This window comes from Rhinatrema bivittatum, chromosome 11 (genome assembly GCF_901001135.1).
Source record: "Rhinatrema bivittatum chromosome 11, aRhiBiv1.1, whole genome shotgun sequence".
NCBI classification, from domain to species: domain Eukaryota; kingdom Metazoa; phylum Chordata; class Amphibia; order Gymnophiona; family Rhinatrematidae; genus Rhinatrema; species Rhinatrema bivittatum.
This window is the reverse complement of record NC_042625.1, coordinates 50332183-50359184: the sequence shown is the minus strand read 5'-3', so window position 1 is coordinate 50359184 and position 27002 is coordinate 50332183. Positions and strand designations below refer to the sequence as shown.

Below are 27002 nucleotides of genomic sequence, written 5' to 3'. Positions count from 1 at the left end.
TGCCAGCACATATCACAGGACTCAAACAACTAGGTTTCTTAACATATTATGAACCATAAAATTATAGTGCTGCCACCTTCTAATCACCCATCAAATATCTTCACGCTGCAACCTCTCCCCTTATCATTGGAATAGCTTGAATAATTCTGGCAATTAGGTTTTGCTCATTCTATTCTGACTTGAGAGCTCATCAAGAAATGTTTTGTTAGCTCAATAAAAAGGGATCACCTTATACATTTTGTTGTTTTTGTTAACCTTTATTTCTGTGCATTCAAGTGGACAAACAGGTAGCCACGCTACATTTCAGTAATGTAAGATGACATAAGATATATAGCTATGCTGAGGATCTGGCTCATATTGCCTTCTACTGCCCTCTGGAGACAATTAGAGCAATTGCAGGAGCTGTCCATGGTGCTGAAAGATCCTCAACCATTACACACCTTTCTGGTCAGCATCAGAGAGAAAAGGTGGCAGATGCATACTAACTCCCAAGAGTCTTCAGTTCTCAGTTTCCTGCTATAAATTTTTCATTCCACAGGAGACAGCAATGGCAGAGTTATTAGTAGCTGCTACTTACCAGCAGCACAGTATAAGCTATTCAGATTCAGGCACAATAAATTCAGTCCCACACCCTTCACCGAGTGAACATGGAAGAGGAAAGAGGGGATGGACCAGAGAATCATTTAGACTCATTTGAGCCACCCTGAACATAGATTTAATACGTGATAAATTAAACTAGTGCCTTTAAGACCCAACTTCCAAAACTGCAACAAGTTCAGTGGGAGACATCTTGAGTCAGGGCATCAGGAGACAAGAAGAAGGATTTGGAGTTAGACGTGCACTTGACATATGTATTAGGACTGAAGCCAACAGTTACAGATTTGGTAGAGAAGCAGATCAGATCACAAGCTGTTTTGCAGCTCCTTCTCCACCTTGAAAAAGGCAGATCTGAATTAATGTTAAAATAAACATAGAACCGTTTTGAAAAAATAAATTCAAACCAGGCAGAACATAGCAAGTGGAGGCATTTTGGAAATTTAGATAAGTCTAAACCAGCATGAACCATTTCACTGCTCTGTGCCCCACCCAACCCCTCTCCCACATACACTAACATTCCAGCAGATCCTCCTTTTCCCCACCAAATCCCTCATTAAGCAACACCCTTCCTCTTTGATGCCCTGAACTTTGCATTGTATGGCACGGAGTGCACCTCCTGGTTCAAAGCAGTAGGAGACAAAGCAATTGCATGGCAAAGACCAAATTATGCAGTCTGGCCTACAGAATTCCAGGGATGTTGCTCTCAAAGCAGGGTGCCTCATGCTAGGGTAAACAGATGTGTCAGAGTAAACTGGCTCCAGACCCAATGTGCCCTAAAATATGGCAACCTTTATTTCCTCTAAAAAAAAAATATATATATATATACATATATAAACCACTCTCTCCAAAACCTTGCAAGGATTTATGGACAATTAGACTTTTCTCTCATCCTCCAAAAGCCCCTAATGTAAGACACCCAGCAAAAACTCATCACAGAACTCATTTTATTTGGCATTTAGAGGAAATGAGTCTCGCAGCATCTTGAGAAAAGATGAGGTGCTCCCCCCTCCAAAATTAATTAATGAAATTAAACCATAAAAAGTCACAGGGACTGAATGTTACAGTATCAAATTTCATGTTTACATGGTATATCAAAATCATTTACACACCGTCACAGAGCAAGTCAGTCACAAGGTCAACAGCACGGAAAGGACACGGACTGTGTGCAACCAGCACAGCCCTGACAGATAATAGACTTCTCTCTCATGTACCATCTCCCAGGCATGCAGAAAAGCAAACAAAACTAAAAGCCATCACAGTCCCAGTAAGACTGAAGGCTCATGGGGGTCTTTGCTTTCATTTCATTACAAACCAGTTCTTCCCCCCCCCCAAAAAAAAGTTTTGGGCCAGCCTGAACATATCCGATCATGGAAGCTAAGGAGGGTCAAGCCTGGCTAGCAGCTGGCTGGAGGACAACAGCAAGTCTCTGCAGTTCTTGACAAAGAAAAATTCACTGGCACTCGGAAGGGGCTGTGACCCAGAAAGAGGAATGGACTGGTTCTTGCCAAGTTTCCCTCTTCGTTAGTGGGGATGTGAAGGACCCGGAACTAGATCCAGAATGCATCCTTGCTCAGAGACGTAAGGCAGGGCAAATGCTTTAGAACTGCTGGCCTTTCATGGTGCCATCTTCAAAAGTACAAATCTGCCACACTTTTGATTTGGGGGAATATGAACAGAAAGAGAGTTTCCAGGAATTGATACACTATCTGCAGTCCTCCAAGAGATGCATTTCTGAGCTGTAGAATTGCAGTGGCATAAGCAATGCATTTCAGAACCATAGGGGTCAGTATTTTGGGTACATATCTGTCTGTAATTCTTTCCTCAACATGGAACAAGCTCTGTACAAGCTGAAACCATGGCTCCCTGTCCTTTCCTATTATATGACTCATGGATCCTGTCCCATTCTCCATGTGATTAGAAAGGGGGACACAGGAAGTACATGGTCACTGTCCCCTCTGCAGCTAAAGAAAATCAACTCTGCTGGAGCATGGGCCAAAGAACATTTCCCAGCAGCCTTTCATTATTGCAACAAGTGGGAAAACAAGGAGGAAAAGGGAAAATTGATTCTTACCTACTAATTTTCAGTCCTGTAATACCACAGATCAGTCCAGGAAATTGGTTTTGTATCCCTACCAGCAGATGGAGACAGAGAACATAAAACCTTTGAGGCATTACTACATATCAGAGTGTCACCTGCAGCTCCTCAGAATTGACCGGTACCCAAGCCACAGAGTAGACAGAATTCCCCTTACCCAAGGCGAACCAGAAAACCCAGGGTTGGAACCCCCTGAACCGAAGATCAACGTTCCTCCAGCCAAAAAACAGTTTGAAAACCGCTTCTCATTAAAAAAAAAACCACACAACTTATGAACAGTGTGAAAAATCTCTGATATACCATGAATAAATTCACCAGGAAATTGAGTCTTTTGGCAGCAACGGGGCAGGTCTCTGGATTGATCTGTGATATTACAGGAATGAAAATTAACAAGAACCAAAATTTTCCTTGCCTGTTTATATCAGATCAGTCCAGACAAGTGGGATGTACTTAAGCACCCCTACTCCAGGTGGGAACCCAAAAGAGCCAATCTCAGCACACTTTAATTGAAAGTCGCATCCTCTTGCGCTCTAACATCTAACCAGTAATGTTTGGTGAAAGTATGCAGAGAGGACCACACCGCAGCCCTGCTTATCTCTTGGGGAGAAACTGACACTCTGCCCAAGAGGCCGCCTGCACTCTAGTCGAATGAGTCTTGAGATCCGTCAGAACTGTGCAACCTTTACAAATATAGGCCAAGCAAATAGCCTCTTTCAGCCAACGTAGCCTTTGAAGCTTTCTCTCCTTTCTTCACTCCACCGAGTGGAGATGGTCTGATAGCCAAAAGCTATTAGTAACCTTCAAATATCGCAACAGAGTGCAATGTACATCAAGGAGATGAAGGTGCCTATCCTGTGCAAAATCCCTAGACCAGTCCGGAAAACGCAGGCAATTCAACAGTCTGACTTACATGGAGAGCAGAAACCACTTTCGACAACAAGGATGGAACTGTCATCAGCAATCTACAAAAAGGGATATTGACAAGACAGAGCCTGAAGCTCCAAAATACTCTTGGCTGAAAAACAGCAATCAGAAATATCGTCTTCAGCGTAAGGTCTTTCAAAGAAGCTTATCTTAAAGGCTCAAAAGGCGAAACCTCCTCGAATCCCAGACACGGGACCTGGGAGGAAAGGTTTTATTGCTCTTATCATCCTGCAACAAGCTTTTCCCCTTGGTTTCATCCAGAGACTTCATCAACTGATCCAGATCCTCCCCAAATAGTAACTTCCCTTTAAAAGGAAGATTACACAGCTGAGTCTTGGACCATATGTCCGCTGACCAATTGCACAACCACAGAAGCCTGCGTGCAGCCACCACCGAGACCCATGCTCCTGGTGGACATACGTACCAAATCATACAAAGATTCAGCCACATATGCCACTCCAGCCTCCAAACGCGATGCATAAACCTCGCCAGTAGACGCCTGTTCTTGTGTCTTCTGAACTCAGCACAAGCAGGCTCACTGCATCAAGCTGGCACAGACCGCAACGCGAAGGCCCAAGGCAGACACCTCAAAGATGCACTTCAATTGACTCTCCAACTTGCGATCCTGCACATCCCTAAGAGCGGCGGAACCCGCCACCGGAATCATGGTCTTGTCACCGCAGAGACCGCTGCATCCACCTTAGGAGTCTTCGGGCGATCCAAATGCTTCACCATAATCCTACTGATCTTAAAGCCTGCATCTGGGAAATCCCACTCCCGACTGATCAGCTTCTGAGTCTTCTTAGGGAACGGAAACTAGGTAGACCACACAGCCCATCCAGGAACAGATTCACATGTTCACTGTCTGACTTTTCCTGAGTCAGCTTAATCCCCAGTTCTTCCAACACCTGAGGGATGAGAGGGTGCAGCTCCTCTTTCTTAAACAGATGGACCATCAGAGGGTCATCACCCGAGGGCATGGCACCCTCATCTGGATCATCCTTGTTCAAATTAGGATCAGAAGCTTGACCCCTATCTAGATCCACGTCCAGGTCCGCCCCCCAGCGGAGACACCTGATTCTCCAGAAACTCATCCGAGTCATCCAGGTCCCTGGGGCCGTCCTCCGCACCAGCATGCCGCAACCCTAAGCACTTGAGCAAATCCCCAGAACCGCTCGCTGATGACATCTTTGATCTTTTGGGCAGCACAGGCCGTCTCTCCTTGGATCTCTTTGTTCCCGTAACCTTCCAAGTCAGGAAGGCTTTGGGCAAAAGCCGAACAAATTCTGTAGAAAATCCCTCAGCCCCCTGCTCCAATGGACTGTCCTCCGAATCTGCTCCTCCCTCCTGGCCTTCCTCAGCCCCCTGCACCACAAGAGAGAGAGGAGGAGGGGAATCATTGCATTAACCACAGCCATGGTCCAAGAGGTTTGGGAGGCCTTTCTGATCCTAGCCTCCCCTCCTCCCCTGATGCACAGCCGTGCAGAGGGAGCAGAAATTGAGCCCACAGGCCCTGCAAGCCGCCATTCGTGGCGATGCCACCATGAGAATCGAGGTCGCCAAACAGAATGCAGCCCAAGTGCACCGCTCTGAAGTAGGTCACACCACGTGGCCGTGCCGCTGAGCCGCGGGCTCCCACCAACAGAAGCGCCATGCAGGAAACCTTCAGTGGGTCGACACGACTCACAAACCAACTTGCCACACAAAGACAGTTTCTCCACCGGGGAAAAAAGAAAAATGTGGCGCCCACCTGACTCGCCCTTACTTCTATTTAAAAAACAAAAAACTTAATTGCCCATAAAAAAACAGAAAGGGTACTTTCCTGAAAAAGACAGCAGGAGGCACCTTCAGAGACTTAGAGGGAGCCAGTTCCCTGGCTATCAAGGTCTCCGGTACCAGCAGACTACAACAGTCAAGGGTATCCATCTCCCCAGTTGCCCGGCTCGACCTGAGGGATGGCCCACAAAGGTACCTAGCACCTCGGGGAGCCACTCCCATCAACTGAAAGCCAAACACTTCTCCTTAACTCCAAAATTTTTAAACTCTCAGTCAGAACTGCAGGTTTGCACCTCTACCATCTGCTGGAGACAGAGAAATACTGAGGGACTGCAGGTGGCGCTCTCAGATATATAGCAATGCCTCAGAGATTTTGTTTTCTGCCTCCATCTGCTGGTAGGGATGAAAAACCCACTTGTCTGGACTGATCTGCGTATGAACAGGAAGAGCAGGTGTTATTCGTGCGCAAGAGAAGTGCAGAATGATTCCAGCTCCCTGCCAGAGCTAAGAGTAGCATAGGGACCACTGTAAGCCATATGGGAGAAGTCTGTACACTGGAACATTAGACTCCTCCTTTCATGACATAGCATGAGTTCATGCTCTAGTCTATAGGAAGGCCCTTCTGTAGCTCAAAACTGCTGACTTCACGCTAGCTTCCACCAGGTCAGAATGCATCATTTCTGTCACAGTACATTTTGGTACCAGTCGTCTTATCTGTTACCAGAATGCAGCACTTCCTGAATACTTTCCATTAATATGGAACAAGGAGGCCTGGTTAATGTGAGGGAGGATGAGAATACTTGAAGATATTTTTAAAAGAACATTCCATGACTTTACTTTAATCTATGATACCTGAAAGCCCCAGAATGGTTTTTGCCACGTCTCTCTCCTCCTCCACTTTTGTATTATAAACATAGTACCAAAGCACGGAGGAGCAGTAAAGTTTGGAGCCCGTCTGCATTCATATCAGCGCTCAGAGCTTCAGGTTCCTCCTCAAACTACAACAGTTTCTTCCTTCACACTGTGGAGGGGACCTAAATGTTCACTTTTTCTGCTCTTTGATCAAAGACATAACAATTAAAAAAAAAAAAAAAAGTTTGATCAATCACTTATTTCATACAATTCACCATATACACTGCTCTCCTTATTGAAGATGTAGTGAAAATGCTGCCCACAGATTCTGTTCCACAGCAAATGGAAAAGTGTATCTTTGCAATCTTATTTACATCACAAAATCATTCATGAACACACAGCAACACCCTCTCCCACAATCCCTTACCCATAAAATGGGAAGTGTTCCTCTCTGTACAGCTCACCAAGGGTGGCAGAGCTGCAGAAAAAGGTGTCTCTTGGTGCAGCTTACTTTCGCTGGCAAAGTTCTACGTGTTCCTCTTTGCGCAGCTCACCTTAAGCCCTGGGAAATGATCCTCACTGTACAGCTCTCCTGGGGCTGGCAGCGTTCCTCTGTACAGCTTGCCTCAGCCCCCAAGAAGTGGTCCTCTCTGTACAGATGTGTGCAAATATTTGCTCAAGTTACATGTGACAGCAGTAAAACAGTTCCTGCTGTGGCCGTTGTATTTTAAACTGAGGTGTTCAGAGAACAGTTACTGGTGCTGCTGCCCATCAGGGTTTCTGCCGGCAGGCTCTCATTCCGGGAGATGGAAGGAGGCGATACCAGGAGGGTGGTGCAGCTATCAGCAGAGTCTTCAAAGCCCTCTGGGGAGGGGACCACTGCGGGGGGCACACTTCTGATCTCCTCCACTATCTGCAGACATATGCCACTGCCTCCTGTTGATAGTGTGTTGCTTTGAGTTGCTCGAGGGTTAATATCATCTAAGCAGCAAGAGGAGGATGGTGAGGGAAAAAAACAAAACAAAACATTGTTATGACTGAAGGACCTCTCTTGGCCTTGTGCTATAGAGGCCATAGTGAGCAAATCAATAGAAAAAGCAATAAAATACACAACCACACTGCACGCCACCTATCCTCTTACTAGGCATCTCAGGATTTCAACTTTCAGCCTGCTGGTTCCACAGCAGGAGCTCTAGTAGCAAGCTAAGGACCAGCTCCCCAACAAATAATTCTTGCATTTAATGCAAGAATGTCGGTATATAAAAGTTAAAAAATAAAATAAATAAATAAATAATCCACATCCTTCACCACAACAAGCACATGCCAAGCAGGTTAGAACTACCCTTGATCCTTCCACATGCTGCTGCACCTCTCATAAAAGTAACTCAAGCATAGCGAGTTCACTGACTGCCAATCAAGCCTTTCAACCTGTGGCATTATGTGCATAAAAAGGGATCTGGAGGTGGGTGGTATGAAGACTTCACTTCAATGGTTGGTACCATTTCTCCGACATTTTCCTTCGAGGTCTGGTCTGCCCAGCCCAATCTAATCTGATGCCCAGTGCAGGACCTTTTCAGGAATACAGAATTCAATGGGCCCCTGGGACTAACAGTGGCTCATCTATTCACCTCTCCTTTCTCTGCCTCAGCTGCGCCTTCTGATATTGTGGATGGATTCTGATTTGTTAGGTGTCCCCTGCATGCGTTTCTCAATGTCTTTTCAACCAGGAAATAAAGGCACTCGTAGGGCCTATGGCAATGTGCAATAAATATTAAAAATTATGATTCTGCCTCATTTATTACTGCAAAGTCTCCGATAGACTTTTTGGGCTTTTTTCTAGGGGGAAAAGTATTAATTCAGATTTTGCTGGGACTGCAGTTTGTAAGTTAAAGTGTGCTTAGGGGCAGTTATTATAACCATTAATAATGGATGACAGCCTAGTCTATTGGAAAAAGCAAAAAGCAATGACCTGCTTTTAAATTATACTCTGTTTCTAAACCTGGCATACACACTCTTTTCAGAGCTGAAAGTCATGAATACAAAATATATATATCTCGCAGCTGCAAAAGCTTTAAAACCTTAACTGTCACTTATAGCTGCAATTTGGAGATCTTTTCTACATATTTTAATAGAATAAACATATTGCTATAAATAGTCCTGTACAAGACACAAGCAGGGATGACAGGACCCCAGCTTCCAGGCATAGGAGCCAACTTTTCACAACCTAGTGAAGGAATTTGCTCAGTCCTGGAGATGCTGGCACATCTGCTTCCAGTCTCAGTTCAAACACCAAGGTGGTACTGGTCACGCCTTTCATTCATTCAGAATTGCTCAGTGCCACTGGGGGTAGTACTGGAAACAGAGTTCTGGTCTCCCAGTGCCCTCCCCTCCCAGGACAGCTCACCTCTCTCGGACAAGTTAGAAAAGTACCTGCGGCAGAGCAGAGGATGATGTTTGGACTGAGGGATGCCTCGTACGGAGGTGGAGGGTCGCTGGGGTGTTGAATGTCTGGATACTTGTATGCAGTGTAAGGAGGTGGGGGCTCATGGAAGTGAAATGCCCCTCCCTCTCCATCATCAGAGAGATGGAGAGGAGTAAGACCGGTTCCAAAACCATGCGGACCATAATCAAACCCGGGCATCCTCCGGCCCAGATTAAAATGGTGCACTGTTAAAGAGAAAACAAAACATGTATTGCAGGTACAGCATTTCTACAATTCTGAGAAGAAAACAAAATTGTTAGCATTAGCTCGAGACACTTCAAACTCACTCAGCGACGGTCAAACTTGCAGAATTCACATTCTGTAACCTCCCTGCCTATGGGTACCTAGGGACCTTTTGGGCCTGCCAGTTTCCTCCCAGCTCCTACTGAGGGCTGCAGGACCCCGAGACGAGTTTAGACATAACTGCCCAGGGTTTTATTTCTGCAGTTAATACTCTCCTCTCCCCTACCCAGCTCAACCACCACAGCAATAGTCGGTGGCCAGGAACCAGACCCACTGCTGCCTTCAGAGTCCAAGCTTCTAAACCTCACCCTTTATTCATCTGGGATATCTATAGCCTGCTATTCCATAATCTATTCATAATATTGCAAACAGACACCACGGTCTCCTTCTCCCTAGGGGCTGGGAACACTGCCTCACAGCATCCCAACCTTGGCTAGGGCACCACGGTTTTAAATGCCACATTTTAGCCAGATTTCCCCCCAGTTCCATTACAGCTCTGCCAGGATTCAAACAAAATCCTACAACTCTGAAATCTTTCTGGTTTGCTTCCGCTTCCATCACTTGGCTTATCAGGGTTCCAGTTTCTCACAGCCCTCGTGATCTCGTCAAGCTCGAGGAAAGGACAACACATCAGTGGAAATACTAAGATAGATTCACTGAGGCTTCTCTCCTGCCCTAAATGCAGTCTGCAATGCTTTTACTAATTTTTCACTCAATGGTATAATTAAGATGGTTGCAGCAGGAACCTTTTTTTTTTTTCTCTCCCCTCCACTATGTACCTGTTATCACAGGATGCTAAGAGTGAAGTCTCTAAGACCTCTACACTACTTACAGTTGGCACCAATCAGGGATTCGATGCGTTCTCGGCGCCGCTGGCGCAGGCGATGGACCATAAAAAGCAGCAGGGAGAGGATGAGGAAGGAGGAAATGCAGCTCACAATCAGGCGCATCCCACTCGCCATGGAGTCAAACAGGCTGCTGCCATCTGCAAAAAGTGAGAGGAAATGCTGTTAGGGTCACTTGGCAGAGGTGTGAACCACCACGCTTGTCACTGTAGAGTCTTCCAGGCAAAGATCACCCATTACCCTGCGATTCCCAGAAAGGCTTCCATGTGCCGACGAGAGATCTCTCAGCACATGGCTCATTCTCCTCCCCAACATCTTTACGCACACTGCCTCTCTCTCCACCCCCTCACACCTTTCAGAATGTGCAGCCACCTCTGGAGAGCGAAAGAGAAGGTGTAAGGGCTACACATATGCGAAGCACAAAGATCAAGTCAGCCTCAACAGTTACAAGGAGAAGCCATGCGTGGCTATGAACTGGAACTCAGATCTTCAGTGCTCTCAGCTCAGGCTACAGCAGCAAAAGGACCCCATGCTTTTACTTAGGCATCAAATTTCAGGTTTCCATTCCCTGCACAGAGCCCTCCAAAACACAGGGAAAATAACCCAATTTGTACTGCTTGGCACATCCTGCAGGATAGCATGCAGCATAGACCAGTGACACCACCCCTTCAGCAGGCCTGGCAAAGGCACATCAGGCAGTAAAGTCCGGCCCCTCCACTAGACACAGGAGATTACAAGAAATAAAATGCAGAGATGGATTTGGCAGGAGCCGCACAACAGATGTCTCGGCAAATGAAAAGGAGCAAAATGAATACTATATGGCACCAATAAATTACTTGATAGTACACCCAGGGGGAGCAAACATGCCAACACTGCAGCAGAGCACTTCAAAGGCCTACACAGCAGTGCATGCTCATTAAATGGAAACTGATAAAAGAGGTGTCCCTGGGGTCCTTCTCTGTGCATTTCCAGGCAGGGATTTTTTTTTTTTTTTTTTATTATGTGCCGCACCATTATAATTGTTTCTAAACCACTCTGGAACTCACATGGACTTCTCATGGGAAGATTTACCTGCCCCTCTCACTCGAAGTACACCTGGCAGTATGCAAAAGACCCAAATGGGGAGATCCAATCCAAAAGTAAAAAAGAGGGCAGATCCAAGTCTACCTGGCTAATAATTGCTAATGGACCCATCCTACAATATATTTCCAAACCTTTTCTAAATCCAACTAGACTATGACCTTGACCATATCCTAAACCTGCAAAATAAAGAGAAGCAGCAGGACCACGTGGTGAGTGATACTGCTCCCACCCCCAGCCCAGCACTGTTTTCAGGCGTTTAAATTACAGACGCTTCCCTGGGCGTCCCTCTTTCTGCCAGGATCCTTTCTCAGTCTCTGTCCTCCTCCACTGCAGGGGCTCGTGCGGTCGGCACAGCTCAGTCGGGGCAAGAGCCCGCTCACCCCTCCCTTCTGTGAGCCAGCAGTGAACAGTGAACCGGGAAATTAAGAGAAAAAAAGAGACAAGAGGGCTCAGAAACCTGCAAAATAAAGAGAAGCAGCAGGACCACGTGGTGAGTGATACTGCTCCCACCCCCAGCCCAGCACTGTTTTCAGGCGTTTAAATTACAGACACTCCCTGGGGCGTCGCGCGCACCAGGCGTCGCGCACCCGAAGGAGCGCAACCTAAGGGGCTTGCCCCTTAGTGCGCTCCTTGGAGCGTCCCAGAGCAAGAGCCATTACCCACCCTTATCCATCCATCCAGCGATCACACATCCACCCATCCAGTCTCCAGCGGCACTCATCCAGTCTCCAGCAGCACTCATCCAGCAGCACTCATCCAGTCTCCTGCAGCACTCATCCAGTCCCCAGAGGCACTCATCCAGCAGCACTCATCCAGTCTCCTGCAGCACTCATCCAGTCTCCAGAGGCACTCATCCAGCAGCACTCATCCAGTCTCCTGCAGCACTCATCCAGTCTCCAGAGGCACTCATCCAGCAGCACTCATCCAGTCTCCTGCAGCACTCATCCAGTCTCCAGAGGCACTCATCCAGCAGCACTCATCCAGTCTCCTGCAGCACTCATCCAGTCTCCAGAGGCACTCATCCAGTCCCCAGAGGCACTCATCCAGCAGCACTCATCCAGTCTCCTGCAGCACTCATCCAGTCCCCAGAGGCACTCATCCAGTCCCCAGAGGCACTCATCCAGCAGCACTCATCCAGTCTCCTGCAGCACTCATCCAGTCTCCTGCAGCACTCATCCAGTCTCCAGAGGCACTCATCCAGCAGCACGCATCCAGTCTCCTGCGGCACTCATCCAGTCTCCTGCAGCACTCATCCAGTCTCCAGAGGCACTCATCCAGCAGCACGCATCCAGTCTCCTGCGGCACTCATCCAGTCTCCTGCAGCACTCATCCAGTCTCCAGAGGCACTCATCCAGTCTCCTGCAGCACTCATCCAGTCTCCAGAGGCACTCATCCAGCAGCACGCATCCAGTCTCCTGCGGCACGCATCCAGTCTCCTGCGGCACGCATCCAGTCTTTTGCGGCACGCATCCAGTCTCCAGAGGCACGCATCCAATCTCTAGCAGCACTCATCCAGGCTACAGAAGCACACATCCAGTCTCTAGCAGCACATCCAAGCTCCGGTAGCACTCATCCAGCACCAATCCAACCTGAACAATAATGTACTACCGACCACGCACCTACAAATCACTCATCCCAATCATGATTTCCCCCACTACACAGTTACTAGGCCTCACCCTATTCACCATAATCCTATTCAACGCCCAATCTCTCACCAACAAAACTCTTATACTCAACGACATACTGCAGGACACAACCCCAGACGTTTGCGCCATAACAGAAACATGGCTCAAATCCACGGACATCACACTCATTAACCAATTACCAACGCAGACTTACGATTTCTTCTCCATCCCAAGACAAAAAAAAAGAGGAGGGGGTATCTTCCTAGCTGCAAAAAAATCCTTAAGGTTCTCACACCACCCCATCAGTACAGTAACTAAACTAGAACTAGGATTGTTCAAATCAGAACAACTCCAAATCCTGCTAGTCTACGCCCTGCCAGGCTTACTAGAGTCAGACTCCTCTCCTATCATCGAAACCATAACTCTGCATCTCAATCTTGACTCCCCTGCTATAATCCTGGGTGACTTCAATTTACATGTTGACAAAGTTCCCCTCTCTACAAACTGTGAAGCCCTCCTCACCGCACTGTCAGCGATGGGATTCAGACAACAAATCAATAAACCCACCCACAAAGCAGGCCACACGCTCGATCTACTCTTTACAAACACTGGTATTTCTCTTACAAAACAACCAAATTGCAAAAAAGTCCCATGGTCAGATCATTCTCTAATCTCCACCAGTTTTTCCTTACCTCGATCAGACTCCAAACTCAACTCAAGACCCTCTTTCCTATACAGAAAACCTTGCAACTCGGAACATCTAAGTAAAGCTCTAACCTCGGATCTACCACTCATTGAAGTATCTACCCCTAACGCTGCCCTCCAGTCCTGGTCCAAAATAACAAAATCTATAGCAAACACTCTCTGCCCACTGACAACCAAAACAAGGTCTGCTAATACATCCAAACGTCAACCCTGGTATAATGATGAACTACGAAAACTCAAACAATTACTTCGGCAAAAAGAAAGAAAATGGCGCAAAGCCCCTTCACCAGCCTCATTCTCTGATTACAAACGATCACTCCATCTTTACAAAAGTACCACGTTGAAAATCAAAAGAGACTACTATGCCCGAAAGGTTCATCATCTCAGCTTTGACTCAAAAGCTCTATTCGCCTTCGTTTCCAGCCTCACTAAACCTATCACTCCAGATATACCACCCGAACAAGCCCAGACTAAAGCAGACGAATTGGCTCTTCATTTTAACAAAAAAATATCGGATCTCCTTAATCAGCTGATTCCAAACACTACGTCTCCAGATAACACATATCTTCCCCAAAATAAAGACATCCAGCTTAATGCCTTTGAACCCATCACAATCACAGAGATACAAAATGTATTAAAAAGAATGAAACCGTCATCACACCCATTTGATCAAATCCCTACCAAAATGCTTCTTCTTATCCCGGACACAATAGCAAAAACCCTAGCAGATATTATAAACTGCTCCTTATCACATGGCATCTACCCAGATGACCTAAAAACTGCCTCAATCAAGCCACTGCTAAAAAAACCAAATCTAAATGCATGTGATCCCAACAACTTCCGCCCTATTTCCAACCTACCATTTATAGCTAAAATCATGGAAAAACTGGTAAACACCCAACTATCCAACTACCTAGAGGACCACAGTATTCTGTCCCCAAACCAATATGGTTTTCGCAAAGCCGCAAGCACCGAAACGCTACTAATTTCACTCATGGACTACCTACTCTCTGGTATTGATAAAGGCCAAGCATATTTTCTAATCCTCCTTGACTTCTCGGCGGCCTTTGACACCGTCAACCACGCCCTTCTTCTAAAACAGCTGGCAAACATTGGTTTAACAGGTGCCACACTAAACTGGTTCAAAACATTTCTAGAAAACAGAGGATACAGAGTCAAAATTCATAATAAAGAATCCCAATACCACCCTTCTAATAGAGGAGTGCCGCAAGGATCATCACTTTCACCCACCCTTTTCAATGTCTACCTGCTACCACTCTGCCAACTACTAACAAAATTAAGCCTGAAACATTTCCTTTTTGCAGACGACGTACAGATCGTAATCCCTATAAAAGAATCAATCTCAAAAACAATGGAATACTGGGACAGTTGCCTATTAGAAATTAAACTTCTCCTCAACAGTCTAAACCTTGTACTCAATGCTTCGAAAACAGAATTCCTGCTCATATCACCGGAAAACAATAACACACTTCCTAAACCACCCACACTCCTTCAAACAACCCACGTAAGAGACTTAGGAGCCATCCTAGACAATCGTCTCAACCTCAAAACATTCATTAACCAAACCACCAAAGATTGCTTCTACAAATTACATATCCTGAAAAGAATAAAACCGCTGTTTCACACTCAGGACTTCAGAACAATCTTGCAAGCAATAATCTTTTCCAAACTAGATTATTGCAACTCATTACTATTAGGCCTCCCAGCTTCTTACACCAAACCTTTACAAATGGTTCAGAACTCTGCAGCCAGAGTCCTTACAAATTCCAGGAAAATTGACCACATTTCACCTATTCTCAAAAACCTCCATTGGCTTCCGATCCACTATAGAATCATGTACAAAACCATTAACATCATATACAAAACTATCAACCAACACACGCAACTTGACCTACAAATACCACTTAAAAAATTCACCTCCGCCAGGCCTATCAGGGAACACTACAAAGAGTCACTCCAAATTCCAAAGGCCAAAACCTACCAACATAAATCCTTGAGTCTCAGAGCCTTCTCATCAGCAGGTCCAGCTCTCTGGAACTCGATCCCACCTGATTTGAGACAAGAGCCATGCTCTTTAACATTTAGGAAAAGACTAAAAACTTGGCTTTTCAAAAAAGCATTTCCAAGCCTTGAATAAAACCTCCTCTCACTAGCACTAACTCGTATGCAATAATGGAATGTAAACACGAATCAACCAACCTCAAACCCTCTCTCACTAATTCCTGCTGAATATTTATCATACTATTACCATTCACAACTGTCATATTTATTCATTTGATTACCTATGTACCGTTTCATAGTCTTATTTTTTCACTTGCTATTCTAATGTATCAATAGGCTGAAATGTAAATATTGTGCTGTTCAATTTCTCCCCTTCCATCCCAAGTTTATTTTCCTTGTTTTTTGTAACTTTCCCTCTCCCTTTTTCTGATTCACTGTATTTAAAGTTCAAGGTTCTTATTGAAAATATTGTTTTTTACGTTACGTTATGCTTTACACTCCTTGTTATTTGTAAACCGGGTTGATGTGATGCCTATCATGAAACTCGGTATAACAAAAACAATAAATAAATAAATAAATAAATTCCTGTGTAAATGTGCGACAGCAAAAGTTGCTTACCTGTAAGAGATGCTCTCCAAGAACAGCAGGATGCAAGTTTTCCCAGGACATCATGCGACGGAGCATAGATGACTACGATTACTCTGAAGCATCTAGCATATGCCTGCCGTCCCATAGGGCTTATCTCCTGCTAACTCCATGGGAGGCAGGAAGGTTTTGCAAGGATTTACATCCTGCTGTCCTCAAAGAACATCTGCTACAGATAAGCAACTTTTGCTTTCTTTGAGGACAAGCAGAATATACAGTCCTCACAGGTGAAAAATAAGAATATTGATTTTTACCTGCTAATTTTTGTTCCTGTGGTACCACAGATCAGTTCAGACTCCTGGGTTTTGCCTCTCTGCCAGCAGATGGAGTCAGAGAACCAAAACCTTGGGCACTGCCATATATACTAGAGTGCCACCTGCAGTCCCTCAGTATTGCCCTGTACCGAAGCCCATGATAACAGAACTAAGGAGCGAGAGGTAGCTACCAAAACCAGCCTGACTACCTCCTTCGCTCTAGACAGCCCCGATAAGCCCTCCAGCCCCGGCGCACAAAAGAAAATTATTACTTACCTGCTAATTTTCGTTCCTGTAGTACCATGGATCAGTCCAGACCGTGGGTTATGTCCCCATTCCAGCAGATGGAGTCAGCCCAAAGCTTCGAGGGGGCGTCACCATAAGTACTACTACCCCCTCTGCAGGAGTTCAGTATCGAGAATATCAAAGCCCGAGGAACCAGAAACCCCTGAATTGGATCAAGTTTAAACAAGACGGCAACAATAAGCCGCTGAAAATGTAACTAGAGAAACTGCCCCGTCCCACCAACGGATGGGAGGTCCCCTCGCGTGTTGACCCCTAAGAAAACAAGCACAAAACAGTGAAACCAGGGAACACGTGAGAGAAAAACAGTAGAAAAACCACTACCATATAACAGCTGAGGCGAATCAGCCACCAAAGACAGCCGAGCAGGATGAAGACCCAAGTGCGGTGGGCGTCTGGACTGATCCATGGTACTACAGGAACGAAAATTAGCAGGTAAGTAATAATTTTCTTTTCCCTGTACGTACCTGGATCAGTCCAGACCGTGGGATGTACCCAAGCTTCCCTAGACCGGGTGGGGTCCTGCGAGGCCCGCTCGTAGAACCTGTTCGCCAAAATGTCCATGGACGGACGAGGCGAGGTGTAGGCGATAGTGTCTTGAGAACGTGTGCAACGATTTCCAGGTGGCCGCTCTACAGATTTCCTGCGAAGAGACCGAGCGGGTCTCCGCCCAGGAGGCTGCCTGCGACCGGGTGGAATGCGCTACAATGCCAGACGGCGGGGACTGCCCCACCCCAATGTAGGAAGCGGCAATACCGGCCTTCAGCCATCTGGCGATGGTCGTCTTCGAGGCCTGAGAACCCTTCCGGGGCCCGGACCAAAGGACGAAGAGATGATCCGAAGTCCGAAAATCATTCGTAGCCTCCAGGTAGATGCGCAGAGTGCGCTTGACATCAAGTAGACGTAGAGACCTCGGCTCAGATGAAGGGAAAGATGGCAGTTCCACCGTCTGATTCACATGGAATGCAGAAACCACCTTCGGAAGGAAGGAGGGTACAGTACGAAGAGACACTCCCGAATTGGAGAATCGAAGATAGGGCTCTCTACACGACAGAGCCTGGAGCTCCGAAATCCGCCGAGCCGAGCAGATGGCCACCAGGAACACAGTCTTGAGAGTGATATCCTTGATCGTTGCATTCCTCAGCGGTTCAAATGGAGGTCCCGACATGGAACGTAGTACCAGATTGAGACTCCAGGAGGGACAAGGGTCCTGCAATGGAGGTCGCAAATGTTTGACCCCCTTGAGAAAACGGACGATGTCTGGATGTTGTAACAGAGAGCCTCCGTCACGCAGAAGGGAGCCAAGGGCGGCCACTTGAACCCGGAGGGAGTTGTAAGCGAGCCCCTTGTCCACTCCCGCTTGTAGGAACTGGAGGATCTGGGGAACCGACGCCTCCGTGGGTCTTGTGTTCAGGCCGGTACACCACTGCTCGAACACCTTCCAGACCCGCACATAGGCCACTGACGTGGAAGCCTTCCGAGAACGCAGCAGCATTGACACTACCGCCTCTGGATAGCCCCGTCGCCGGAGGCGGCGCCTCTCAAAAGCCAGGCCGCAAGACAGAAGAGTTCTGCCTGGTCGAAAAATACCGGTCCCTGGTGGAGGAGGCGGGGAAGATGGCCCAGCCGGATGGGACCGTCGATTACCAGGAGGAGGAGGTCCGCGAACCAAGGACGTCTTGGTCACTCTGGCGCGACGAAGATTACAGTCCCCTGATGAGCCTCTATCCGGCGGAGTAGTCTTCCCACCAGCGGCCATGGGGGGAACGCGTAGAGGAGCAGATCGGCCGGCCACGGGAGCGCGAGCGCATCGACGCCCTCCGCCCCCCGCTCTCTCCGGCGGCTGAAGAAACGGGGGGCCTTGGCATTTTGTGCAGTCGCCATGAGATCCAGGTGGGGGGGTCCCCACCTCCGTACGAGCAACTGCATGGCCTCGTCGGAGAGGGACCACTCTCCGGGGTCCAGCAGCTGACGGCTGAGGAAATCCGCCTGGACGTTGTCCACGCCCGCGATGTGTGAGGCCGCCAGACGGGCCAGGTGCCTTTCCGCCCACTGCATCAGCATTGCGGCCTCGATCGCGACCTGTGGGCTTCGAGTGCCGCCCTGTCGATTGATGTAGGCCACCGTCGTCGCGTTGTCCGATAAGATTCTGACTTCCCTATTCCGAAGGAGTGGAAGGAAGTGGAGGAGCGCCAGCCTGACCGCTCTGGTCTCCAGACGATTGATGGACCACTTCGCCTCTTCCGCGGACCACGTCCCTTGTGTGGCGCTGCGGTCGCAGACTGCTCCCCAGCCTGTGAGACTGGCGTCGGTGGTTACCACTACCCAATTTGGCAGATCGAGGGAGACGCCGCGAGCCAGGTGCTCCGGGACCATCCACCAGGCCAGACTGCTCCTGGCAACCTGGGGCAGTGGAAGGATCACCTGGTAGTCCTGCGAAAGAGGTTTCCAACGGGAGAGGAGCGCTCGTTGCAGAGGTCGGAGGCGCGCAAAAGCCCAAGGGACCATGTCGATGGTGGAACCCATGACTCCCAGGAGCTGCAGATAGTCCCAGGAGGTGGGAGCTGGTAATGCAGAAAACCGCTGTATGTGCTCCCGCAGGGCTTGCGCCTTGTCCTGGCGTAGGAAGACCGCTCCCAGACGGGTGTCGAAGGTCGCCCCCAAGAAGTCCAAGCGCTGCGAGGGCACGAGGGAGCTCTTGGAGAAGTTGACCACCCATCCCAGGGACTGCAGAAACTCTATCACCCTGGCCACAGCAGCCTGTCCATGCCGAAAGGACTTCGCTCTGATGAGCCAATCGTCCAGATAGGGGTGGACTAGAATACCCTCCTTCCGAAGGGCAGCCGCCACGACAACCATTATCTTGGTGAAGGTGCGCGGGGCCGTTGCCAATCCGAACGGAAGCGCCACAAACTGGAAATGCTGGTCCAGGATCTTGAAACGTAGAAGTCGATGATGCTCCCGCCGGATGGGTATGTGCAGATAGGCCTCCGTCAGGTCCAAGGAGGCCAGGAACTCCCCTCGATGCACCGCCGCAATCACTGAACGCAGCGTTTCCATGCGGAACCTGGTCACTCGGAGAGATTTGTTGACTTCCTTCAAGTCCAGTATGGGGCGGAAGGAACCGTCTTTCTTCGGTACGACGAAGTAGATGGAATAGTGACCCAAGCCCACCTCTCCGGAGGGCACGGACACAATGGCGCCTATCTCCCACAGTCTGTCCAGTGTCAGCTGGACCGCCCTTCGCTTGGTGGCCGAGCCGCAAGGGGAGAAAATGAACCGTCCCTTGGGAGCGCGGACAAACTCCAACTCGTAGCCGCGTCCTATGGTGTCCAAGACCCACTGATCCGAGGTGATCCGCGCCCACTCCTCGTAGAAGAACGCTAGCCGCCCCCCAATCTTGGGGACGGCGGAGTGGGCGAGCTGAACATCATTGCGAGGACTTGGGAGACGGTTGTCCCGCCGAGGAAGCGGGACGCGCGGGGCGGCACCCGCGAAAGGAGCGCGACCAGGGCTGAGACCTGGAGGGAGGGGGTCGGGCTGTCGCCGGTCTGTAACTCCTGTAGCGTCTTTGCGCCCTGGCTCTGGTCCGGGAGGACGAGAAAGCCCTGGTGGAGCGATATCTGTCTTCCGGCAGGCGATGGACCGCGTTTTCCCCCAGCGACTTGATGATCTGGTCCAGATCCTCCCCAAATAGGAACTTACCCCTGAATGGCAGGGAACCCAGGCTCGACTTGGAGGACGTGTCCGCCGCCCAGTTGCGTAGCCATAGGAGCCGACGCGCCGCCCCACAGAGGCCATGGAGCGGGCGAGGACCCTGAAGAGATCATAGGAGGCGTCAGCCCCGTAAGCCACCGCGGCTTCCAGCCTATCCGCTTGAGCGGCCTCCTCGGGTGGCAGCACCTGAGAAGTGAGCAGTAGCTGCACCCAGAGAAGACTAGCCCGCTGGGCAAGCGAGCTGCACATCGCCGCCCGCAGCCCCACTGCGGAGACCTCGAAGACCCGCTTGAGGAAGACTTCCAACTTGCGATCCTGCGTGTCCCTTAACGCCGCTCCACCCGTCACCGGAATGGTGGTCCTCTTCGTGACCGCCGTCACCGCGGAGTCCACCCTGGGTACCTTGATGAGATCCAGAAAATCTTCCGGCAGCGGGTACAGCCTCTCCATGGCGCGGCTGCCCTTTAGAGCAGCCTCCGGGGAATCCCATTCCCTGGTGAGGAGTTGCAGAAACGACTCGTGAATGGGAAATGCCCGCGTCCGCGGACGAAGTGCTGCCAGTACCGGATCTCCCTTCTTCGAAGACGTGACTACAGCCGGCGCGACGGGAGCTGGCGGGTCCGGCGGGGGATCGAGGTCCAACCCCTGAATGATCTGCGGGATTAAGTCATCCAGCTCATCCCGCTGGAAAAGGCGCAGCGTGCGTGGATCCTCTCCCTCTGACGTAGAATCCCCTTGTCCCGTAGCGGCAGGGTCCAATCCTGGGGAAACCGGGTCCGACCCAGTCCCCCCCGAACCCACGGGGAGCTGGACGTGGGCGGGGAGCTGCGGGGCCCCTACGCCCACCGGCGGGGGAGGGACCGGAGAGAGGGCCGCAGGCCGCGGTAGCTTGGGTGGTGGAGGCCCCGCGGGAGCCGCCAATTCCTGCAAGTACGCTGTATGCATCAGCCGAATAAACTCTGGAGAAAACCCCGGCCTACTCGGGGTGACCTCTGCGGGTGGGGGCCCCGGGGGACCCTGTCCCTGTGAGTCCACCTCCGTAGCTGCCTCCGGTAATAAGATCGGGGGAGGTCCCTCCGAGGCCTCCCCATCCTCCAGCACCGTCTGATCCCCTTCGGGGCGCAGCGCGTGCAAAATGGCCGCCGTTCCCGCCAGGAATGGGGGAGGGGCCGGCCCACGCCGCCCGGGCAAGGCTGCGAACGCTGAAAAATAAGTGCGGAGCCCGGACGTGCCTTCCCCCCCTGGGAGGCACCTAGCACAGATGCCCTCCCTAGAAATGCGCGATCCTGGCTCGCCGCAGGCCGAGCAACGCGACGGCCGCGGCATGGCAGGCGCGCTGAAAGACAGCCCCGACGGTGAAAAACCACCCGGCAGCCTCGGGGGGGGCGGGGGGGGGGGGGCAGCGAGACGGCGCGCCGCTGCGGGGGGGCCCGGACGGCCCGCACTACCCGCCGAGACAAGAAACCCAAGCGGCGCCGCGGGGGGGCCTTCCTGGCCTCACAGCCCGCCGAAATAGCTCTCCCTGCTCCCTGCTGCCCACGAGGAGCCGGCAAAATGGCCGCGGGAGCAAGCGAAGGAGGCCGGTCTCACCGGCAGTCGCGATAACCTAGCTGAAAAGAAAAAGTACAGCCAAGAAAATAACAGGAAAGCGACTTACCCCGGGAGAGACACAGACCAGCGCTGAGAGCGAAGAAAAAGGAAGGCAGAGAGCCAGCACAACAGAGAAGCCACGCCTCCCCAATTAACCAATTAACCCTTTTTTTTTTTTTTTTCTTTTTGAAACTAAAGTACAACTTGATCCAAGACCAAAGCTAACAACACAGAGAAGAAAGCCCTAAACAAGGGGAAACAAAAAAGTTTCTAGGAAATCGGGAGCAAGCCCAGATTCCACTACTCGCATCTGCTGGAGTCAGAAGATACTGAACTCCTGCAGAGGGGGTAGTAGTACTTATGGTGACGCCCCCTCGAAGCTTTGGGCTGACTCCATCTGCTGGATTGGGGACATAACCCACGGTCTGGACTGATCCAGGTACGTACAGGGAACTTGGGCATAAAGATGCAGCATCCAGTGCCTGGCCACATGCACCACACGAGCTGCAGGCCGGTGATTTGGAGCCCCATGCGGGAGAATGCGCCCCCACGCACGGCGAAAGGGAAGCAGAAGGCCCGATGCAGACACCACACAAGCGCAGTCGCGATGCGGGAAGATGTACCAGGCAGCCCGAGAAGAAAAAAAGTGCTCGGAAGAAAACTGCTCGCCGCCATGCCGCTGAGAGCGCACTGACAAGCGGCCTGACCCCGGCCAAAGCCCAAGGCCTGCTGCGGTGAACAGAAAAAATAACGGCCCTACCGCCTTGGAAATTCCCCCAGCCCTCTAAGCAACCCGGCGCTCCGGGAGCTGAGGACCAAATTACCTGGCAGCAGTCCCACGCGGCCTTAGAGGGCCCGACCCTCCCTGCACCGACGCCTTACCTCAGTACCGAAGGCCGTCGACAGACTCACAGGCTCGCAGCAAGTACAACGCTTTTTTTTTTTTTTTAAATAAACTTGACTGCTCGAAAATAGAGGAAGCTCTTGCAGGGGTTGAGGGAGCAGCTACCGCAGCCTCAGTGATGACTGACCAGGAGCCCGTGGCCGTCACGCACCGAACCGTGGCGCGCGAGACCTCGCTAGGGATATCCAATCCCCAGACGCCCAGCTTCTTCTGAGGGATGGCCCACGAAGGTGCCTAACACCTCAGGAAGCTACCGCAACAAAAAAGAAAAAAAAAATTCTATCTACTAACTGAAAAAAACTCAACTAAGGACTGCAGGAGTGTATCTCTACCATCTGCTGGAGTCAGAGAAATACTGAGGGACTGCAGGTGGCGCTCTAGTATGTACGGCTGTGTCAAAGTTTTGGTTCTCTGACTCCATCTGCTGGTAGGGATACACAACCCACTTCTCTGGACTGATCCTGGTACGTACAGTGAACCATAGTTACTGGCTGCCTTCAACGAAAAAAAAAAAAAGGGAAAAACCTTGAGAAAATGAGCAATGGTTTTTGTGGCAACAAGCCATTTTGTCTTTTTTTTTTTTTTTCTTTTAAAGGAAGCCTGGAATCAACAGGCTCTAGGTGCAATGGAGTTGGATTCTAAACCTCAGACAGCCTCCACAGGACAGACAGAGCAAACCTACTGTTGCATTGGGCGTGTTTAGCCCATCATGGGATGTGAAAGGGAGGACACTGAACTCCACATTGCAGCCTTACAAATTTCTTCCATGGTGGCCACTGATGAGCCTTGACATGCCAATCCAGCGACAGACTTGCCTGGGGAATCTGCTTTCTAAATTAGAAAGAAATCCCAGGTGTGCTGGTGTCAAAAGAAAAAAGCTGGGTGGACTTTAAGGACTTCAGTCCACTCCAGAGAGGCGGCAGCCAAGGCCCTTTCACAATCCACAATGTGCAAAGCTTAGTTCACCTTTGTGAACATGTGGCCTGGGAAGGAATGTTAGGACTACAGACGGATTAAGGTGGAAATCTGACATTGCCTTAGGCAGGAACTTAGGGGCTTTGGCTAAACATGATAAATGGAAGAACCAGTACAATACCCTGGAAGGGTGGCAAGACTGTATGAAGAAAAGCAGCTGGCCAAGTGGCTCTGGTGCAAGCCGAATGTGTGAAAGTGCCGACTCCCAGACATGAGAGAGACTGGCTTGAGGAGTCAGCAAAGAATGAAATATTCCCAACAGAGAGAAAAGAACTATGGAGAAAATAAAGACATGTGTACGCTTTAAGCTACTTTGCAAATATTTATGGATGTTGTGCGCTTATCACAGAATTGCATCTTACTGATTTTCTTGTAAACGTTTGGGTCTATCTCAGAAAATAACTGTTCTAGTAAAACGGTTTCTCAGTTTGGTTTCCGCAAAGCACTAAACACCGAATCCCTCCTAATCTCTCTCACGGACAGCATCCTTATGGGATTAGACAAAGGACAACCATTTCTACTGGCTTTGCTCGACATCTCCGCTGCGTTTGATACCGTGAACTACGTAATCCTCATCAACCGCCTCTCGGACACTGGCATTTCAGGAACCGCCCTTAGTTGGTTCAAGTCCTTCCTAAGTAACAGAAACTACAAGGTTAGAATAGGCAACAAAGAATCTCACCCCATCAGCTCTATGCTTGAGTCCCTCAAGGATCTTCCCTCTCCCCTACTCTCTTCAACATTTATCTCCTACTCCTCTGCCAACTCCTCGATAATTTAAAGTTAACCCATTTCATCTACGCAGATGACGTACAAATCCTCATCCCAATCACAGAATCCATCTCCAAAACCCTCACTTTCTGGAACAGCTGCCTACATTCAATCAACCGTCTCCTCTCCAGCCTCAATCTAGTCCTCAACACGGCCAAAACCGAGATCCTTCTTATCTCGCTGGATGACAACCACCCCCCGCTCATCAACCTCCCCTACAATCTCTACGGCCCAAGTGAGAGATCTGGGCGTTATATTGGACAACCGTTTTAAATTTTAAAAAATTCAGCAATAACACAACTAAAGAATGCTTTTATAAATTACAAGTTCTGAAAAGGCTTAGACCTCTCCTCCACCTACACGACTTCCGCACGGTTCTCCAAGCTACCTTATTTTAAAAAATTGATTACTGCAACTCCCTCCTACTAGGCCTCCCCGCTACCACCACGAGACCATTACAGATGCTCCAGAACGCCACTGCAAGGATACTAACCAACTCTAACCGAGGAGATCACATCACTCCTATCCTACGGAATCTGCACTGGCTTCCCATTAATTTCAGAATCCTTCACAAAGCCCTCACCATTATACACAAGTCCATCTATAACCAGTCCTCCCTGGTACTAGATATCCCGCTTCGTCTACACACTTCCACCAGATCGATCAGAGCAGCGTACAAAGATATCCTTCACACTCCACCCACCAAGTCCACTCACCACGCTTCCATAAGCAAACGTGCTTTCTCCACAGCTGGTCCTTCACAATGGAATTCAACCTCAATTCCTGGCCGTCCCACCTTCCCGCACCCCTCTCCCCCCCCCCCCCCCCCCCCACATTACCCCTTGTCTACCCTCCTGTCAACCCTCGTGCTACCCTTTCCCCCTCCACACTCTCCCCGTCCAGGATACCCCGCCCTCACCCTCCTCACCGCAAGGCCCCCTCTTACCCCCCCCCCCCTCGTGATTCCTCAGCCCTGGATACTTAAGACTCAGAAGATATAAGTTATATCGTTTTATTGCTATAGTGGTTACATCATTTTTATATTGTTTTATATTGCTATATCTTTATATTGTTATATTTTATACTACTTTTATCCCTCGGTCCCTAGTAGCCCTTCCTCGCCATCTCCCCTGTTACCCGCTACTTTTCCCCACCCTAGGTTTTGTTCATAATTGTTATACTCTAAATGGTTGCAAAAATGTTAATACTCCTTTACTGACCAAGTTTTTACCCCCTGTTCGATGTAAACCGATGTGATATGACAGGTCATGAACGTTGGTATAGAAAAAGAATAAATAAAAGTTACTAAAAATACAGTGTGCGCAAATAGTACATTTAAGAGCTAAGGATGAAGAGAAAGGTTTATCCAACCAATTTATTCCATCAAAGAATGTCCAATTAAACATGAAGCTTAATAAAATGCTGGCAAATTTGGTTAGTGTGCAGAAAGGTTCCAGATTTATTCCATCTATTAAACGACAAAACAGGGCAATCTCTTACAAAGGCTGCCGAAGCTTTAGACAAATTTATAGGGACTGAAACGCAATAGAAACAGAACCTGAAACAGATCAGTTTATGTCCAGTTTGGTAATGTCAAAGCAATGTTCTGCTAGCTGGAAGCTAAGGCTTCCATTAAGGTGCAGATTTCTTCACCAATAAATCATAGAACCGCAGGTTCAAACACTCATCTGCTGGAGTCAGAAGAATACTGAAGGAACGCAGAGGGTGCACCTGCTTATAAGGGGGCGCCCTTCGAGTTTTTCTCTGACTCCATCTGCTGGAAGGGGGACATAACCCACTGTCTGGACTGATCGGGGTACGTACAGGGAAGGTGCAGATTTCTTCACCAATAAATCATATGCCTGGTCTTAAGTCTCCTGGCACCTGAGTTTTAAATGATTAGGCATTAGGTCTTAAGAGCTCTGAGTAGATAAACAATCACCAGTGTTATCTAACTGATCCAAGATCTTACAGGCTCATTTCATTGTTAAATTTGATGCCAAAGTGTTGGCAAATGGACTCAAATATATACTGCTAAATCTGAAGTCTCCTGGTCAAGCAGGCTTTGCTTATCATAGGAAATCCAGCACATTTGAAGACATATGAAACTGGCAAGCTCTTAGAATCCCTGCTTATTGGTGTTGATGCAGAGGCAGTCTTCAGAATGCCTTGCCTTCATGGGGGGTATAGTTAGTTATACCAAAATACTCTACTCAAACCCTAAGGCTCAGATGATTGCTAACTGGGCACCAGACAGGAATGCCCACCATCAACACTCTTCTTTAGTCTTGCTTTAGCCCCTCTGATCATGAAATGAGGATTATAGGCATCTTGGTAGTAAGAGTTCCCCTTAAAACACTTCTTTTGGCTGATTATATTCTTCTAGTTCTATCCAATGCATGGGAATTTCTTCCAGTGATTCTGGAGGCAATTAATAAATATGAACATTTTGCAGGACTGAAGCTAAATCTAGGGAAAATCAGAAGCGAACAATTTTCCATTAAGGTGGGCCAGAGATGCACTTAAATATTTAGAATTAAAAATTACCAAAAGGCCAACTAATTTATATGCTTACAAATATTAAGCAAGCTCCC

The 27002-nt window shown here is 49.0% G+C and overlaps 1 protein-coding gene across 6 annotated transcripts in view; it reads right to left on the bottom strand.

The window, feature by feature from the left end:
- Positions 1-1524: 1524 nt before the first annotated feature.
- Positions 1525-27002, bottom strand: part of DGCR2 (DiGeorge syndrome critical region gene 2) — an 89414-nt gene continuing 63936 nt past the window's right edge. For 4 of the 6 annotated variants that reach the window (XM_029572031.1, XM_029572030.1, XM_029572032.1 and 1 more), the window contains 3 exons: positions 9802-9954; positions 8675-8911; positions 1525-7225 (listed from right to left, as the gene is read on the bottom strand). In XM_029572031.1, coding sequence (XP_029427891.1) covers positions 6972-7225; positions 8675-8911; positions 9802-9954 — 644 coding nt within the window. In that variant the 3' untranslated portion in view covers positions 1525-6971. The remainder of the gene's footprint in view (positions 7226-8674; positions 8912-9801; positions 9955-27002) is intronic. The other 2 variants (XR_003852044.1, XR_003852045.1) reach the window with 2 other exon arrangements.